The sequence below is a fragment of the Nerophis ophidion genome, linkage group LG08, assembly GCF_033978795.1.
Source record: "Nerophis ophidion isolate RoL-2023_Sa linkage group LG08, RoL_Noph_v1.0, whole genome shotgun sequence".
Lineage (NCBI taxonomy): Eukaryota > Metazoa > Chordata > Actinopteri > Syngnathiformes > Syngnathidae > Nerophis > Nerophis ophidion.
This window is the reverse complement of record NC_084618.1, coordinates 19,035,829-19,048,276: the sequence shown is the minus strand read 5'-3', so window position 1 is coordinate 19,048,276 and position 12,448 is coordinate 19,035,829. Positions and strand designations below refer to the sequence as shown.

The 12,448-nt window shown below is 34.6% G+C and overlaps 2 protein-coding genes across 3 annotated transcripts in view; one reads left to right on the top strand and one right to left on the bottom strand.

The window, feature by feature from the left end:
- Positions 1–4,738, top strand: part of LOC133557473 (calcium/calmodulin-dependent protein kinase kinase 2) — a 55,954-nt gene extending 51,216 nt beyond the window's left edge. For both annotated transcript variants that reach the window (XM_061907948.1, XM_061907947.1), the window contains exon 17: positions 2,646–4,738. In XM_061907948.1, the coding sequence (XP_061763932.1) occupies positions 2,646–2,721 (76 nt within the window). In that variant the 3' untranslated portion in view covers positions 2,722–4,738. The remainder of the gene's footprint in view (positions 1–2,645) is intronic.
- Positions 4,739–6,253: 1,515 nt separating this feature from the next.
- nsmfa (NMDA receptor synaptonuclear signaling and neuronal migration factor a) overlaps positions 6,254–12,448 on the bottom strand; it is a 31,333-nt gene continuing 25,138 nt past the window's right edge. The window contains exons 8-11 of the mRNA XM_061907946.1: positions 12,426–12,448; positions 8,787–8,862; positions 6,560–7,509; positions 6,254–6,464 (exon numbers count right to left, since the gene is read on the bottom strand). The exon at positions 12,426–12,448 is cut by the window's right edge and continues 80 nt beyond it. Of these exons, the coding sequence (XP_061763930.1) occupies positions 7,412–7,509; positions 8,787–8,862; positions 12,426–12,448 (197 nt within the window). The 3' untranslated portion in view covers positions 6,254–6,464; positions 6,560–7,411. The remainder of the gene's footprint in view (positions 6,465–6,559; positions 7,510–8,786; positions 8,863–12,425) is intronic.

Sequence of the window (12,448 nt, the reverse complement as noted above, 5' to 3'; positions counted from 1 at the left end):
TGTATGAATGTATATACCTAAATACATGCATATGCCACTACATACATACATATATGTATACACACATATTCATGTGTATATACATATATGTACACGTATTTATGTGTATATATATATACATGTATGCATCTCTAGACATGTATGTATGTCTATACATACATGTATGTCTAGACATGCATACATGTATATACATACATACATTATATATATATATATGTTTATTATTTATACATGTATGTTTGTATATACATACATGTATATATCCATATATGTATGGATATATACATGTATGTATGTATGTATGTATACATGTATGTATGTATATACAAACGTACATGTATAAATGATATACATATATGTATATAGATGCATACATGTATGTCTATACATACATGCATGTCCATACATACATGCATGTACGTTTGTATATACATGTATGTATATATGCATATATGTACGTATATACATACATGTATTATATACATACATGTATGTATTTATACATATATGCATGTATGTATATATACATACATACGTACACATACATGCATGTATATAGCACTACATATATACATGTATGTATGCGTATATATACATGTATGCATATACATTGATACATCCATGTATGTATGTACATATATACACAAATGTATACGTCTACATACATGTATGTATTTATACATAAATGCATGTATGTATATATACATACATACATGTATGCATATACATACATGTATGTATGTATATGCATGCATACATGTATATACATATATAATGTATATATACATGTATGTTTGTATATACATACATGTATATATCCATATATGTATGTATATAAACACATGTATGTGTGTATACGTACGTATGTATGTATGTATATACAAACGTACATGTATAAATGATATACATATATGTATATAGATGCACACATGTATGTATATACATGTGTGCATATACATGCATGTATGTATGGACTTACATGTATGTCTATACATACATGCATGTATATACAAACGTACATGTATGTATATACACATTTGTATATTATTCATACATGTACGTTTGTATATACATATATGTATGTATATATGCATATAAGTACGTATATTCATACATACATACATATACATGCATGTATGTATGTATGCATGTACATACATGTATGTATATGCATACATGTGTTTATACATACATACATGCATGTAGCTGTATACACATATACTTGTATGTATACTTACATATACTTGTATGTATATACATACACATATATGTATATATACATGTATGCATATTCGATACATACAAGTATGTGTATACAGCTACATACATGTATGTATACATACAAGTATGTGTATATATACATAGTGTATGTATATAGATATACATGTATGTATATACATACATGTATGTATCGATGTATATGCACATATGTATATACACACACATGTATGTATAGACATACATGTGTATATATATATATATATATACACATGTATGTCTATACCCACATACATGTATGTATGTATATATATATATACACATACATGTATGTATATGCATACGTGTGTGTGCATATATATATACACATGTATGTCTATACCTACATACATGTATGTATATGCATACATGTATACATACAAGTATGTGTATATACCTACATACATGTATGTATATACATACGTGTGTGTGTGTGCATATATATATATACACATGTATGTCTATACCTACATACATGTATGTATATGCATACATGTATACATACATGTATGTATATATACATAATGTATGTGTATATAAGTACATGTCTCGATGTATATGCATACATGTGTATATACATACATGTATATATATACATACAAGTATGTGTATATACCCACATACATGTATGTAGGTATATACACATATATATATACATACATGTGTATGTATGTATGTATGTATATACAACTATGTATGTATATACATACATGTATGTATGTATATACATACATGTATGTATGTATATACATGCATGTATGTATATACATACATGTGTATGCACATATGTATATACACACACATGTATGTATATACATACGTGTATATGTATATATACACGTATGTATACATGTATGTATATACATACAAAAATGCATCTATGTATTTACGTACATACATTCATGTATGTATACACACACATACATACAAGTATCTTTGTATATACCTACATACATATACACATATATATACACATACATACATGTATATATACATACATTTATGTATGTATATACATACATGTATATACACATACATACAAACATGTATGTATATACATACATGTATATGTATATGTACATGTATATGTACATGTATGTATATACATAAATGTACGCATATACGTGTATGTATATACATATGCATATATATATATATATTTATAAACATGTATATATACATACATACACACACGTATGTATATATACATACAGGTAAATATGTATTTACTGTACGTATTTATATATATATATATATCTGTATTAAAATCCCACATTATAATTATATTATCTGCGCGTGCCACTACATCAACTCTGAATATTCATAGAAAGTCTGAATAGGACCCAGGAGTACTTGTAGTTTTACTTGTTCTTTACTTGTACTTGCAGGAAGCAGCAGCAGCCGGGTGAAGGTGCGAGGAGTGTAGATCTTCCGTTGTTGGGAGAAGACGAGACTCTTTCCTGATGCAGCAGGTTGGATTTCAACGGTGTTGCTGCGCCACCAAACCCCTTTACTCTTCCAGAACTTACTGTACGTACAGTATTCACAGGGGCTCCTTGAGACTGTGGGAAGATTCCAGAAGGACAGGCTCCTCCTCCCCCTGGTCTGTAGTTGCATGTTTACTGTCAGCATGCCAGTCTCAGGCGTGGTTCTCCTTTGTGACTTTCCCACTTTCAGGTACGACAACAGCACACTTTCATATGAATATTATTATTATTAATAATGCTTTACTTACTTTGAGAGGACCATCTTCAGTGCGGACAATACTCTTCTGCAAGGTGCTGGTGTGTAAATAATCTGCACTTGTAGTTCCAGTCCACATGCTTGTTGGACCACTTCTTCTCGTGTCTGCTCAAAAAAGTCACCCCCTTTTTTTTCCACGTGCAGCAAATCATTTTGTATGTGAAGAACCTGTGAGTACATTTTGTACCAGCCTATGCATGACGTATCTGCAGGACGTATGAGAAGATGTGCCATGTACGCGTCTAATCAGGTCAAACATCAATAGTCAATAATCAATGCTTCCGTCCGCTCAGCCCAAACTTCTCTATGCATTTCTATGTCATTTCACTGCACTTTGAAGGAATACACAGAGTACATCTTCATGTCCACATTTAATGTCCACACTTCTCTACAATATCTCTTTTGTGCTTTTTCCTCACCTAAAAGGATTTTTTTTCTTCATGTGAAAATGTTATGTCTTTTTTTCCATTTAAAACCATTTTGTTTGTTTTACAAATTTATTTTCCTGAGAATTAAGTCATAATCTTACAAGAGATAAGCAGAAAAAAATTATAAAATTATAGTTAGAATTTATTGCTGAACAATTAATATTACAAGGTAAGGTAAAAACAATGCATTGATATCATTTATATTTTTTCCTGCCAAAAAATAATTTTTGTGATACATCACTTATATGTACGATATACTATATATTCATATATACGCATATACATATATACGTAAATATATATACATATAAATGTAAATATATCTACATATGTATATATACATATGTGTATACATATATATACACACATATGTGTATATACATATGTGTATATATATGTATATACATATATAAATGTATACATATGTGTATATATATGTATTTATATGTATATGTGTATATATATATACATATGTGTATATATATACATATATATATACTGTGTATATATACACATATATACATATATATACACGCATGTATACATATATACATAAACATATATATACATACATACATACACACACACACATATATATATACACATACACACACACACATCTATATATATATATACATACATACATAAATGTACACATGTATATCTACATATATATGTATACATGTATATTATTGCAGAACTATAACTAATGTAATATAAGGGAAAAAGTACATCTTAAAAGAAAAAGTTTGCAGCATTTTAAAAGTTGTGGGCGGATGAGGATAAACTGCAACAATCTAGTAGAATATTTGGTATTTTCAAGGAGAAAAAGGTCAAATTTGACAAGAATGTAGTTGTTTTATGCAAATAAAGTTTCACAGCAGACTATTTGTTATATCACCCAAATAAACATGTCAGAATTTGATGAGAAAATAGTTTTTCTGTTATTTCACTAGAGCGTTTTAGTCTTTATCTTACAATATTACATCAACATTCCTGGTAATATTAGAACTTTTTTCTCGGAACATTAAAACTTGATTAATTTCTAAACCTCGAGTCTCACAACCTAAGTGTTTCCGGTCATGGATTTTGTGGGATCCCAGGTTGCAGAGCTAACATGGCACAGAGCAATCTCAATGTGCAGACATTTTTTTGTAATTTTCTTGGGATCTTCGAGCAGCTGAGTCAGCACTTTTATTTGTGTTTTCTTCTTTGTGGTGTACAAAAGGTGTGCCGCTGCATGCTAACATGTGTATTGTGACAGCATGACACGCAGTAATACTTAATAAAACTACCTTCTTCATCACTCAGCAGCAGAGTTTTTATTCAGAAAATATTGATGGCGACAACCTTGTTTTATTTCATGGATTTTCATTCACAAAGATTATTGTTCATCTTTTTTTGTTGCTCACTTGCGTCCAAGCCCTTTTTTTTTTTTTAAACTTCCTTCTAGGGGAATTTGAGATGAGCATCTAAATCAAACCGGCCAGTAAAATCTGCACGTTTTTGTTTCTTCTCCAAAAATCTAAATGTCAAAGTCAAATATTGACCTCACTGCAAATATTCCACTTTGCACCACTTCGGGGGAAATATTGCATATTTGGTTTTGTATCCGTCGGCAAAGAAAGTTATTAAAAGTCATGAATACATGACAGGAACTGATATTTTCAGAAAAATACAGACGTAATGAGAAAAAAAGTAAATATTAGGTTTTGGTGCATAATATTATGAAAAAGTCACAATGTTACGCAAATAAATTAATTATTTGAGAGTAAAATTGGTGCCTTTTGCAAAACATCGTACTATGAGGAAGAAGAAAAATTTCACATTTTCCAGGATAAAAAGTCATAAATCTGTGAGAAAAATCAGATATTATATATATATATATACATATACACACACACACACATATATATATATATATATATATATATATATACACATATGTGTATATATGCATGTATATATATATATATACACATACAGTATATACATGTGTAAACATATGTATATATACACACATATATACACACTTGTGTATATATATGTGTGTATACACGCGTCTGTGTGTATGTTTGTGTGTATATATATATATATATATATATATATACATATAAATATGTATATATATATACATATAAATATGTATATATGTATTTATACATTTATATTGACATATTTATACAGTATTTACATGTTATTCCACACGTATATATACATACATGAGTATTTATACACATGTGTGTGTATATATATATATATATATATGTACACATACTCACACACACACGTAAATATGCACAGGTGTATATATATATATATATATATATGTTTTTGTTTATTTTTATAGTATTTTTAGAATGTACCGTGGGCTTTTAAAACATTAGCTGTGGGCCACAAATAAAGTTTCAATGTTACGGGAATAAAGTCGCAGCATTACGATAATTATTGTAATATGAGGAGGAAATAAATCGTAAAAGACCAAAGTTCTGAGGCTGAGGAAAACCTGCGTAATTTTAGGAGAATAATTGTTACTCTTTTTCGAGGAGGTCAATTTGATAAGAATAAAGTCGTATTGTGCAAATAAGGTTTCAGTAGCAGAATATTTGTAATATTACTCAGTAATATGTGATGAAAACCACCACTTTTGGGGAAAATATTGCATATTTGGTTTTGTGTCAGGTAGCAATAGAAATTAAGAGTTTTATAAGAAAAGGAGAATAAAAACTTGTTTAAAAGAGTGATGAAAGTGGAAAAAAGTGAGTTTTTTCTAAAACAAATAAGTATGTTCAAGGAAAAAAGGAGTTGATTGAGATGCTCACCTCTAGGTGTGTCCAGATTGTATTTAGTTGTGAAGAATCACCATGACAACACGCTGATGACTGGCTATTACATCCCTCATGACATCACAGCAGGAACATTTGTCATCCACTCTTTTTTCCCGCGGCAAGCAAACATTTTTTCTCTCCAAAATCCTTTTTTTCTGGAGCGCTGATCAACACGTTGGTAGAAGTGTGACTTGAATCCTGAGTTGTTCTTAAGAAAAAGAAGAAGTGTGATGATCACCTGTTCACATATGGACCAGAGAAGAAGACGTCAGCACAGGAAGAGATGAGCCTGATGAAGGTCACCTGCTTTCTCTTTTTACTCTTTTACCAGCGGGGACCTCTTTGGGGTGGAAGTTGGAAAAGAGATAGTCACTGCATGGCTTCCACTTGGCACTGGGGGGCACTGTTATGTCCATTAACATCTCCATCGTCACTAGGGGGCACTGTTGTCTCCATCATCACTAGGGGGCATTATTATGTCCATTAACATCTCCATCATCACTAGGGGGCACTGTTGTCTCCATCATCACTGGGGGGCATTATTATGTCCATTAAAAACTCCATCATCACTAGGGGGCACTGTTATGTCCATTAACAACTCCATCATCACTAGGGGGCACTGTTGTCTCCATCGTCACTGGGGGGCATTATTATGTCCATTAAAAACTCCATCATCACTAGGGGGCACTGTTATGTCCATTAACAACTCCATCGTCACTAGGGGGCATTATTATGTCCAATAACATCTCCATCATCACTAGGGGGCACTGTTGTCTCCATCGTCACTAAGGGGCACTGTTATCTCCATAAACATCTCCATCGTTGCGTCGATGAGCATCCCCATCCTCAGTAGGGGGCACTGTTGAGTCCATGAGCATCTCCATTGTCACAAGGGCACTGTTGTCTCCATTAACATCTCAAGCATCACTAGGGGGCACTGTTGCGTCCATTAATATCTCCATCGTCACTAGGGGGCACTGTTGCATTCATTAACATCTCCATCATCACTAGAGGGCACTGTTGCGTCCATTAACATCTCCATCGTCACTAGAGGGCACTGTTGCGTCCATTAACATCTCCATCGTTGCGTCCACGAGCATCTCCATCGTCGCTAGGGGGCACTGTTGCGTCCGCGAGCAACTCCACCCTCGCCGGTCACAACAAGTCCTCGTAGTCCAAGAGCTTGGAGTGCTGGCGTGTCTTCCAAAGGCGGTAGAGGCGGAAGTCGAAGTACATCTCGATCATCTCTTTGCCTTCAGCGGAGAAAACATGTCATTCTTTTTGTAGGACCAACACGTCTGTTAGTAACATCAAATATTGCTGCTTATCTGATGCCCCCTGGTGGTTAAAAGCGAAATGACTCTTTAACGATGCTCCAAAAGTTGTACGAATAAGAGGGGAAATACACATATGTATACCGTATATAATAAATATACAAACACATATACATACGGGTTATATATATATATATATATATATATATATATATATATATATATATATATATATACATACATATATTAGTATATGTATGTATCAATATATATACATACACATATGTATATTTGTATACGTATGTGTATATATGTATACATATATATACATATGTATATATTTGTATATGTATGTGTGTATATATGTATAAATATATATATATATATATTCACACTATGTATATATATATATATATATATATATACAGTACACACATTAACATATACACACTTTACATATACACATATATATACACATACATATAAACATATATACACACACATAAATATATATATAAACACAAATATATATATATACACATATATACACTGTATGAATATATATATATATATATATATATATATATATATATACATATACATTTATATATACACACATACTATAGGCTACTAGGCGCTAGCAGCTCCACAACAACTAAGCACAAAGTAGCACACAAGCTAGACATAAGTAATAATCATTCAACTATAAAAGGGTACATTGGTCAATATAAACAAGTATCAAATAATTACCGTTACATATTACTTACACATACAAAGTCTCCAAGGCACAAGTGTATTAGAGAGTATCCAGTAACAAAAGTGTCTGCATCATTCCATGTACTGCGTCATTAACTTAACTTTTTGATGCCAAATAAAACAATTACCACTCCACTCTAACTTAAAGACACCATTCCAGACTTAATAATAAAGAGCTTAGTGTTTTTCATAGCTACCATTGTTCTCTCTTTGACTCTTTTCTTACCTCGCACACAACTAAATAATACATGTATGAATGATACTGTTACAGATCAATATTGGTATCGGCCAATACTGGTACGGTATCGGAAGTGGAAAAAGTTGTAATGGGACACCCTTAGTACTTTTTGGTTTTTGAGGTGGAAGTTGACACACAGAAAAAGTAATGTTTTGTCAAAGTAAAATAGGATTCTTCATGACTTTGCATTACTGAAACTAGCAGGCAGTCTGAAGTATTTAACTGTGCGTTGTCGTCGTCCATGAGAGTGTTGCTTGCTCACCCTGTGCAGAAAGCTCCAGCGGCGACTGAAATTCGACGGAATAAGGCCTCATCAGATTCTTCAGTTTGTGGAACAGCTGTTGTCGCACACAACAACACACAAAGACAATTGCATCAACACAAAAATATTCTCAGCCTCTCGTCTTATTCGGAGAAACAAACACACAAAACGACGGCAGGAGAAGACAATGGCGGCAAATCACCGCGGTCACGTTCCAAGACCCCGGCAGACAAAAACCAAAACATGTTTTAAATTAATCATATTTCTATTGTTAATACAAAAAAAAATTGTAAATGAACTTTCACAATCACACACAGTAGACATCAAACTGAGGGAACTGATATGTATTTATACGTACAAGTAGTGTCAAAGTCAACGTGATAAGTTAAATTTGAGTTCCTTCAACAGCAATGTTTTTTTTTAAACCGCGATTAATTTTGACCCTCGGTCTATCCCGGGGAAATGTAATGGCGTCCAGTTATTGATGAGCCACAAGCTGGAAAATAGCGAGCAGAAATGCACAAAGAGAAGTCCAACTCAATACCAGATCCAAATTCATGGCTTTTTGTTCTTCGGACAAGACACGACTATTTCATCTTCCACCGCCGTGAGACGACATCATTGGAGCAAACGCCTTCCCCACTCAGAAAGAGGAGGAGCCTCACATCCAAGTTTGATTATAGTTGAGTGCGTCAATAACATAAAATATAGATTGTTACTCAAACTGAGTAAAATGGAATAAAATCTCAACAGAGACAAAGACAATAAATAAGTCACTTATCGGAGACTTTTAGGTCATCAAAACATGTCACAATAGATGTGAAGTGAAGTGAATTATATTTATATAGCGCTTTTCTCTAGTGAATCAAAGCGCTTTACATTGTGAAACCCAATATCAAAGTTACATTTAAACCAGTGTGGGTGGCACTGGGAGCAGGTGGGTAAAGTGCCTTGCCCAAGGACACAACGGCAGTGACTAGGATGGCGGAAGCGGGAATCGAACCTGCAACCCTCAAGTTGCTGGCACGGCCACTCTTCCAACCGAGAAGAGACTGTGGAATACAGCACGGCTGCATCCAGAGCTAAAAATACAGCAATATGGTACGCTTACATTAGATGTAATGTTTAATTCCTGAAAGTCCTGAATGTACAATTTAAAAAACAATCCTGGTACTACCTGTATTTGTTTTTGCCTATATAGAAAAGCTTCAAAAAGTGAATTAAATGCAACGATGAATCTTGTGTTGCGCTGGCTCACCTGGCTTTTCACAACTGCTGTACAAATTTAAAAACAAGAACAAAATAGAACATTTTGTTACGTAGTTACACATCCAGTGTAACTACGTAACAAAATGAAAAATGGTCTTACATTACGATCATGGTCTGCCAAAGATGTTTTGTATTGTAATCTGTGATATTTCCATTTGAAAACAAATGATTTATGGCAGATTGAGTGTAAAGTATTTGATAACCTGTTCTGATTGATCGTCCTCATTTACAGAATGTTTAGAAGGCTTAATATAATATTTAAATATAAAAGAGAGAAGGTATGAATAGGAATATTACCTTGTACAAATATGGTTAATGGGTTATACTTGTATAGGTACTCAAAGCGCTTTGACACTATTTCCACATTTACCCATTCACACACACATTTACACACTGATGGAGGGAGCTGCCATGCAAGGCCCTAACCACGACCCATCAGGAGCAAGGGTGAAGTGTCTTGCTCAAGAAATACAACGGACGTGGCGAGGTTGGTAGAAGGTGGGGATCGAACCAGGAACCCTCAAGTTGCTGGCACGGCCACTAGAGATGCGCGGATAGGCAATTATATCATCCGCATCTCCAAAGTCGTCATCCACCTGCCGTCTACCCGAACCAACATTTTCTCAGGACCGTACCCACCCACCAACCGCCCACTGAAATACATCAGAGGTTGTCCGTCATTACCACTCACCGAGTTATTTAAACCTGTTACACAGAGTAACAATGACAATTGGAGCTGCTTACGTCCCCGCGACTATCCAGTAGCTTTCATCCTGATGACAAGAATAAGGGCGTGCTGTGAAGCCATTGCCTTAGACATTTTCAACAACATGTACAAACCGATTGATGGACCGGCAACATGTTGTGTGCAGCTTCCTCAATTACACGTTCAAGATTGAAAGGCATACTGGGTGATACAGAGTACACTGATGGTTGTGATATAAACAACTTTAACACTTACTAATATGCGCCACGCTGTGAAGCCACACCCAACAAGATTGACAAACACATTTCGGGAGAACATCCTCACAGTAACACAACATAAACGCAACACAACAAATACCCATAATCCTTTGTATTCATGACACTACCTGAATATATTTTAAACGCCGCGCCCCCCAACCCCACGCATGGGGGGGGGGGGGGGGGGGGGGTTTGCTGGGATTGTCATGAATACAAAGGATTATGGGTATTTGTTGTGTTGCGTTTATGTTGTGTTACTGTGAGGATGTTCTCCCGAAATGTGTTTGTCGTTCTTCATTGGTGTGGCTTCAAAGCGTGGCGCATATTACTAAGAGTGTTAAAATTGTTTATATCACAACCATTAGTGTACTCTGTGTCACGCAGTATGCCTTGCAGTCGTGTGCGTGTTGCTATGCTGGACTGACAAGCAAATCGTTCTTGTTGTAGAAGGCGAGAAAGTCAATGGCTTCATAGCACGCCCTAATGCTCATTACTTGGGTGACTACCGGCAGTCATTCAGGAGAATAATAGCGTATCTTATCTTATGACACGGGTCTTAAACGGCACTTTGAATGGCAAAGGATACCGATCACAGAACCATGCAAATCAAATATTTCCGGATGGTTCAAACGCCACCCGCCTGAATCTAATTAAAATCAATTTTTTCGTCATGTCAACCGCCCGACCCGCGGACTCCGCGGATGAGACTGCAAACCGCGCATCTCTAACGGCCACTCTCCCGACTTTCCCACGCCGTCCCCAGAAAAATCACAGATTACGTAACCAAACATCTTTGACAATCGACAATCCACATGTGTTATTAATGTGTGAAATTGCCATCTAAACATGGAAGTGTAGCTCCTCTCCTCTGAATGCAAGTGCTCCGACAGCTCCTACAACACCTGGCAAGACACCGACACACTGCAAGTCATTTTTGTGTTGTAAATAAAAGTTTGAGTCCCTTTTCATTAAGGCAAACTAATCGTCCAGTCGTGGTAATAAAAACATGAACATTATCTGTCCAGGGTACACTTAATAACGATGAAAAATTATTTCTATCTGCGATCAATTGCGATTAATTTTGAGTTAACTGAACAAACTGTGCTCCTTGCGATTCAATATTTTAGTAGTTTGACAGCAATTTATATAACATCTATTTGATATTTCAACAGCATGAGTGCGAGCTCGGTCTTCTCGTCACTTGTTCTGCACGCGACTCATCAACTCCAAGGTTTACATTTATTTCACTAAAACGTTGTACAAAACTTCCATCCTTCCCAGACAGAAAGTAAGGAAGAAAAGGTGATCATTAAATGTTTGGTTGGCAACAGGAAAAAGAGAGAAAGACATCATTTCAGCAGAAGAATGAAGCGTGTCGATGGGGAAGAAGAATAGGAATGTTGCTACCTTCTCTCCATTGGGGTTCCCCA